The 8,088-nt window shown below is 37.5% G+C and overlaps 1 protein-coding gene across 1 annotated transcript; it reads left to right on the top strand.

The window, feature by feature from the left end:
- Positions 1-42: 42 nt before the first annotated feature.
- On the top strand, positions 43-7,648 carry LOC128017279 (CAAX prenyl protease 2-like). The gene is made up of 8 exons (XM_052602583.1): positions 43-396; positions 1,000-1,102; positions 1,299-1,382; positions 1,548-1,626; positions 1,924-2,091; positions 3,318-3,389; positions 3,486-3,548; positions 4,256-7,648. Exons 1-8 carry the CDS (start codon positions 233-235, stop codon positions 4,480-4,482), a joined length of 960 nt encoding a protein of 319 aa, XP_052458543.1. The 5' UTR covers positions 43-232; the 3' UTR covers positions 4,483-7,648.
- Positions 7,649-8,088: the final 440 nt, after the last annotated feature.

The following is an 8,088-nucleotide window of genomic DNA, read 5'->3' as shown; positions in this document are numbered from 1 at the left end:
ACTGTCCTGATATGAGTAATGAATTGAAATACTGGCTGGCAGGACCGTCTCGCGTTGATGGCGTCATTCTGTGGCGCCCAAACAGTCGGCTCTCAGTCAGCTTCAACCTCCATTGTGGACATATACACTTATCTAGGTCGTAAACAAAATCACGTGTGTGGTGTTTAATGTGTCACCCACATCTGCAGTTTTTTACCCCATCTAGTGGTTTTTAGTCCTTGTCGGTCTCGCCATGAACGACGACGATGGTTTGATGTCAAGTTTTCATTCAGATCAACTCCATGCTAATGTGGCGTCTGTTCCTGATGGACTTTGCTGGGTTTCAGTTCTTTCCTGTTTATTGCTTGCGTGCTCCTATGTTGGAAGTCTATACGTTTGGAAAAGCGATTTACCAAGGTATAGTTCGGAGCCTTTGTCTGTGTCACAAAACCTTGTGAGCACCCTACCTAGACACTATTTTGGGCATTGTAACCACAGATTCGACGTTTACTGTAACGTTATATTGTTAAATCTAATGTTTGAAAACATTATTTCAAGCTTGAAAAGAACGTTCATTGCTTGAGTGAAGTCTTTAAAAAAATACCATTCGAATCAAATGCTTTTCAAATCGAACGTTAAAAATATTGATCAAATGGAACGTTTGGAACAAAATTTTTCAGCACAAAATGTTCCCATTCTTTGACATCAACAACATGAAGTGCATGAAACATTCCATTAGTAAGTTGATGAAAAACTAATAATTAAATGTTAAACATGTTACATTAAAAATAAAAGTAAATCATCAAGATAAAACATCATGGATTTAATATTTCATTATAATTTATTGATTAATTTGAGTCATATTTCCTCATAGCAGCCTTACTATGAAACCTGGGACCCCCCCCCCATTGTTTATGTTTGTCTTGTTTTATGTAACATAAATTGATGGTAAGATGCAAACGTATTAATGTAATTACAACAGCACTGATTGTTTGTTCGTGTGGTTGTTTGCACTAACAGGGATCATCCTGCGGTGATAAAACGGCGCTTTACCAGTGTACTGATTGTGTCCGCTCTGTCTCCAGTGTTTGTTTGGTCATGGAAAGAGTTCACAGGCATCCAGGTTAGTTCACTGCAACACAAATGTTTAGAGATGTTTAGTCTCAGTTTTTGAGATTAAGTGTTTTTTTTATTTGATAAGTGGTTTTAGAACTCACTGCATCATACAGTCTTGTTATAAAGCTTTTTGCCATTGTGTTGAACCTCAGTTGATGGAGAAACACTGGACTTACCTCAGAAGTGTTTGATTTCTCCCATAGCCTGGTCCTTCATTACTGGCCCTTATGGGGATCCGGTTGGAGGGTCTTATTCCTGCTATAATTCTTCCGCTGCTATTGACCATGGTAAGTCTGTACTTGGTGTTTTTCTAGACAATGGAAATCGATTGTTTTCCTTAAACCTAGTGTTGTTGGAACTGAAGACTTTGAGAGACCTTCAGATTGCAGAAGAGTCTTTCCGTTGGATTTGTGATCTGGCACATTTTTTATGTTGTATTTGATAATTGTTAGGTGCTGTTTCTGGGCCCTCTGATCCAGCTAGCCATGGATTGCCCCTGGGGCTTCATCAATGGGATGAAAGTTGTAGTCGGTAAACAGCCATTTCCAGATTTCTTGTGATTGTCTCCAGTGAACCTCTATAATTGTAAAGCGAGTTAGTTAGCTGTCACAATGCTGAATTATAATACACAACAGTACGTTTCAGCCAAAGAATTTGGAAGGTGAATCTGTATCCATAAATAAATTCTCATTTCGATGAAGTGCAATAGGCAGTCTTCAAGCTGTACCAGACCACTCAACCAGATTGAGCTTTGTTACTCTAAAAGAATAAGACTGGCTTCATTGTCAGTGTTGTTGTAAATGTGATTGGCCTGTTATGTCTTTGCAGACCCCTGCTTCTGGACGTTGTGTCTGGGTGACATGCGCTGGCTGAGGAACCAGGTTGTGGCGCCATTCACAGAGGAGCTGGTTTTTCGGGCATGCATGCTTCCCATGCTAGTACCCTGCGCCGGCCCCTCAACGGCAATCTTCACATGCCCGCTCTTCTTTGGAGTTGGTGAGTGGTGATGTGCCCTTTGCTTAGATACAGGCTGGGGTAAATACATCCATAATTAGTTTTTACTCCAACCTTACATTTAAGTCTTGAAGTCAACAGGAAATCAAAATGTAATGTTTACTGTCTTGAGACACATCTCAAGGTGTATCACGTGTTTTTTCCTGAAGCTATCATGTTTTTTCAGTTGTTTTCAATGATAGAGCCCTGTTTCTAAAACTCTGCTCATCACTCAGCTAACCAATCACAGTGGAGGAGGGGCGGGACTAATACCACACCAACCAACCGTCACACTGTTGTAGTACGACTGACTAACAATGGAACAGTTAATACTGCATGTCTTCGAGTTTTCATGCCTGTACCAGATGGAATTGATGGACTGCCACCATATTATCCTGAATAAAATAGAAAAATAGTCTAAATGCTTGGAGAAACCTTTAATTTGTGATGTGTCTGCAATATTACTTTCAGCGGATATTCCATATAATAATTACCACAACACCTCAACTCAAAAATAAAAAAACGCTGCACTCGTAAGCTCAGCAGAGCACCTGATGTTTTCAGCTGGCGAAATGGTGTGTCTGGTGGACACGCGGCCTAATGCCAGCTTCTCATGAGCGCATGTTAGAAAAGGTTCCAAAGAAGAGTTTTGTTGGGGTTTTAATCAAATGTTATAACTTGTTTTTGGCTATGAAACAACTTGGCTTTTTTGGCTGATGTCACCAAGATTGTGTAGATGTGGAAATTATTGTTGCCAAATAGCTACTATAGGTAGACATAGACTACTTTTTGTGGGTAATGCAGCCTTTCCGCAGTCTTCCAATGTAATTTGAACTTGCGATAAAATATTAGTAGCGAATAGCGTTAGATATTTTCCTCCATATATATCATCTTCACTGAAAGATTAAGTTACAACATTTTGATTAAACATTACGTGAACATTGTTAATTAAACATTATTTCATTTCATCACAACAAATGGCACAACCTAGATATCTGGTAACCTGAGCATTCCATACAATGCTCTGATAATGGAGGAAAATCAACCCTCTCAAGTCTCGTTTGACAGAAAGATTTACCCCTCTATTAATGACTGAACACTGACTTACTCAAGAAAAACAGGATTGTTTATAATTTAATTTGCTTTGTAGACCATTATTGTGATGGTAACCTTTTTTTTCTTTCTCTGTGTCTGTCTCTCTCTCTCTCTCGGTTTGTGTGTGACTGCAGCTCATTTTCATCATGTAATCGAGCTCCTGCGGTTCAGACAGGGCACTGTCTCAGGGATTTTCCTCTCTGCAGGTAACAGAGTCATTACTTTAGTGTCATCTTTAGTGCGTGGTGTGCCGCCTGTGAGACATGATTACTGATGTCTGTGTTTGTTTGTGTACTTCTCAGTGTTCCAGTTCTCCTACACTGCAGTATTTGGAGCTTATACAGCCTTTATATTCATCAGGACAGGTGCATCTGTTTATTCTTTAACACTACTGTTGCATTTACTACTTTACAAAATACCCAAAAAATTCAAAAAGTTTTGCATTTAAAATATTAATCGTAACTACTAAGATAACTTTTGTATTGTGACTATTTTCATGACAATTAAGTACATTGACATCCCAATTCTTATTTCCATAATGCAAAAAATCTTATGACTGCAATGCACAAAAAATATATTATATTTTAAAATAAATAAAATATAATTGTGTCCAAACATGATGATGATTCTTACTATAAATTAATGATAATTGCAAACTTTTAGTTTGTATTGTTCACAGTGAGGATAATTTGAGAAATAATTACGCAGGGTAGGAAGTATTTAGTGGTATTGCCCGTATGCAGCTTTTATTAAAAATATCATGTGTCCAGACATAATTGCTTCATAATGTGATGAAGATAAAGTTTGCTTAAGAAAGCTTAGAGAGAAAGTTTAAAGTAGTTTGAAAAGCTTGAGGTTTGAAGATTTTAATTTTGAAATCTGTGGGATACTTTTAGTGTGTTTTAGTTTTTTACTTTATTGCAGACAGTAATGATAATAAGGGAGGGAAATAACCTAATTTGTCATGATAATAATATCACAATTCAATTTGTTTATGAATTTGAATTGTAACAAACAAATTGTAATGCATGCGAAGAAGTAACTGACACTTTTTCTTTGCACGTGTCTCTAGGTCATTTGGTGGGTCCTGTGCTGTGCCATTCCTTCTGTAACTACATGGGTTTTCCAGCTCTCAGCACAGCCCTGGACCACCCGCACCGCCACACCATTCTCTTCTTCTACGTGCTGGGGGTCGTTCTCTTCTTCCTCCTCATCTTCCCCATGACGGATCCACTCTTCTACGGTTTGCCCACACCCGTCTGCACCCTGACCTCCACGCCTGGATCTATCTGCTCCTGATCCATCCACACCACCATCCCTCATTTCATCCATTCCTCTTCTCCAGCCATTTGAAAAGGAGTGGCTGTTTTGCTGCTGGTTTCACCAGGAGAGCGAGGGACTGCTGGAGAACAGGTATGAAAATTCACAGCCTCTGTGAGGTGGTGCGTGGAAGAACTTGGTGGATGCAAAACATCCTCAGATTGCACCGACCATTCTTTTCACCGTTCAGCCAATGTTGTGTTATCAAGTGACTTATCTCATCTAAGAGCCAGGCCTATGTTGGCCAGACAAGTTGGATTATACGCATCAACATGTTTATTCAGTGTGTTTATCTTTAGATTGGTGCTGGGGATAAAGTCAGACGCTATTACGGGTTTCCTAGAAAGATTTGTATGCTGAAATCTTCATTGCTCAAATGCTAGATTCCCTATTTTTTGTTGTGATATTATAATCTTTCTCAAAAAACAACGTACCTTGTTCGATCTGGTGCCCTTACTTGAAGACAACATTTGTTTTTACAGATACTTACTTATTTTGTTTCACTATTGATCTTATTGTTTAAAAATCACATCACAAATTAATAGGCTTAAATTTAAATATATGTCGTTAGGTATGCTTTTGGAGCTAAAGACCTAGACCTATTAGAGTAACACAATTTAGTGAGTATGTATGAGAAGTTTGACTGCCCTGAGCACACAGCTTTTTGTGTAGGTCTTTTTAAAGCATTGATCAACCCTGCCTTGGCCATTTGTCAATTAATAAAAAAGAAACTACAGTCTATATTTTATAGTGGATATTCAGTGATAGGTAATTCAAAGCAGAGCTGAAATTTTATTTTATTTTTTTTTTTTTTACATCAGCATAGGAATTAATTTTCTTTTTAATTTAGTATGGTAAAAATGGAGGATATTGAGGTAAATTGTACGCTTCTGTTTAAGTAATGCTGGAAATTCCAACACTTTCTTTTTATGACTACTATCTTTTAGTCATAAACCACCTGCAACAACATTGAAACTACCTATATCAGAGAATTACACTTCGACTGATAATGTTTTACATGGTAAATCTAAAAGTTAAGCTTTTTTATAAAGCTTTTATATATAAAAATGGCGTAATCAAGTTTTATGCGGGATCCTTCACCATGGAGTGTTAGTGAAAACTCGTACCACTTATCTGCATGCTGCTACACCGGTGACATATGGATGTTCTAATGATGATCGACATAGAAACACACTAAATACAACTTTCATAACTGCTTCTAGAAATAGTTCACCCAAAATTGAAATCTCTGCCATCTGTACTCACCCTCATGCCATTTCTTCTGAAAACAACAAAAGGAGATATTAAGCAGAATGCTCATGCTGCTCTTTTCCAGAAAATAAGTGAATGGTGAACAGAGGCTAAATTCTTTCCCTAAATTTGTGTGATTTGAATATACAGATATTTTTTCGATTTAGCTAATCAGGACATTTGCATAACGTCTTTTCGTGTTCCTTAAAAAAATAAAGAAAAAAAGTGAGTAATCTATTTTTCATTTTTGTGTGAACTATACCTTTAAGTATGCAAATGTGGCTTGCTACCCAGTATAGAGGCTGCTTGGTGCAGAACATTTCTTGTTATGTAGTTGTATGTGGTTTCAGTTGTCATCAATTGTGAAAGCAGAGTATATAGAGATAGTGTATATATAGAACTCTCATCTACTTTATTGCTTGTAATTTGTTGATTTAATATATTGGCATGGTTTGCCATCACATTCATTAAGTGTGTATCATAAAGTCATTTGTAGGCTTTTCTGTGTTGTGAGAGACCATGCAAAGTAAACCTCTTAAGCAATATTCTCACAAACAGGATCAAATCAGGGATTTCCATCTAGTGCCACGTAAGAAGTTTGTTTGGGGTTTTTCTTTCATTCATTCCCAAAAAACGTTCTTATTTGGCTCGCTACAAAGAAAACCGTGATATCACTTGAACAGCCAAAGTTAAGGTACCACTTCATTGATCTGGTTTACTAGTCTCTAACGCTGAAATAAGTGTGTTTGAAGTGTGCCACAGTGTGTATGACTGTATCGACATGTTTACACGAGGAGGATGCTGTATGTAAGCACTGCTGAACTGTGATTAGCTACACAGAATGCTGCTTTAGTTTAGCTGCTTTGTGGTTGTGGTCAACAGAGGGCGCAAGAGGACCATTGTTGTGTGTGTCTCATTTTGTTGTTGTTTTCATGAATTTAAAGCAGACACCTTCCTTTGTGTTTATTAAGAAACTGTATCTGTATTGCTTTGCATATTTAATCCCGTGATGCGATAATGTAATTGAACTATGATTCAATTAATCCTTGATACGCGAAGTTGAACTTTTTCCGCATCTGTGGAAATTCACTCATTCTTCTAGATTTGTTTGATAATCGAGGAGAGATGCAGCTCTGTCATCTTCGTGTTCAAACCCCACAATGGGATTTTCAGATTGAATGCCATGTTGAATTGTGATTTATTTAGGGAAAGCTGAATGGAGGACAGGACAGGCGCTGTGATTGATGACTGGTGTAACTTCTAAAAGGAGACTGATTTTAAGTGAATGTGTCAGGAGCTTGTTAGTTGTCTCTCGCTGTAGTCTAACAGTCTTATCCTCACCTCCTTAATTTGTAAAGTTACTGCATTCATTTATTTTCCAGGGTTTTTTTCTCCATTAGAAGCTTCTTTCATCCTGTTTCAGTTCACAGAATACTTTCTTTAATCTGGTCGGTTGCAAGCAAAACATTTGCCGCAGGCGCAGACTTGCATTTTAGATGATTTGAACATCATATTTACAGTAAGGAGAAGCAATAGACGTTTAAAACTATTTTGCAAATGTGAAAAATAGCTGAGCGATGTCTTGGCTCATTGAAACATCACCTGAAGAAATGTCAAGTCTTTGAGAATCTCTACACAGATGAATTGAATGGACTGGTTGGTGATTACAAACGAGCCTGATGTTTATACTGAGAGCTATATTTTATAATCAAATCTATTTTGGTGACTGGGAGAATAAAGTGCATGCTAGTTGTTTTTGACTACCGTGCAATGCAATTTACTGTAATTCACTGATGGACAAATGTTTTATGACAATCTTTCTGGCGGTCTTTCAATCCACTCTGCAAAACTCTGCCGTTTGTAAATAAATTAAAGATTTTTTTTAAACACCTCACTTGGAGTTATGTTCTCTTTTATGCCTTTATTTCTGCATTTCTTCAAAAGGTAAAGTGTGTAATTTCTGTGCTAACAAGGAGAATGTCATTCTCTGGACAACCTTAATCTGCCACTGGTAGGTCGATGGATGATGCAGTGTTTTAAAAGCACCCTTTTCATGGGAAGTCAACCCGGAATGTCTTGTATTTATCTTTGCATGTTATACTAGGATGCCAGAATGTTTTTTGACATTGCTGAAAACTTCAGCTTTGAGCGATGATATAATTATGGAGGTTCATATATATATATGGAGAGCTGTTATGATTTTACATTTAGGCATATATAAGATGTGATTGTATTCAAAACTCTTCCCTGTTCCACCCTAATATTTATTCAATTGAGTAGAAGTGACAGCTCATCTTGTGACATTTTTTGAGCAATGACAAAACTGGGCCAAGA

This window comes from Carassius gibelio, chromosome A7, assembly GCF_023724105.1.
Source record: "Carassius gibelio isolate Cgi1373 ecotype wild population from Czech Republic chromosome A7, carGib1.2-hapl.c, whole genome shotgun sequence".
Classification (NCBI taxonomy): domain Eukaryota; kingdom Metazoa; phylum Chordata; class Actinopteri; order Cypriniformes; family Cyprinidae; genus Carassius; species Carassius gibelio.
The sequence above is the reverse complement of the archived record's forward strand: the minus strand, read 5'-3'. Positions and strand labels throughout refer to the sequence as shown.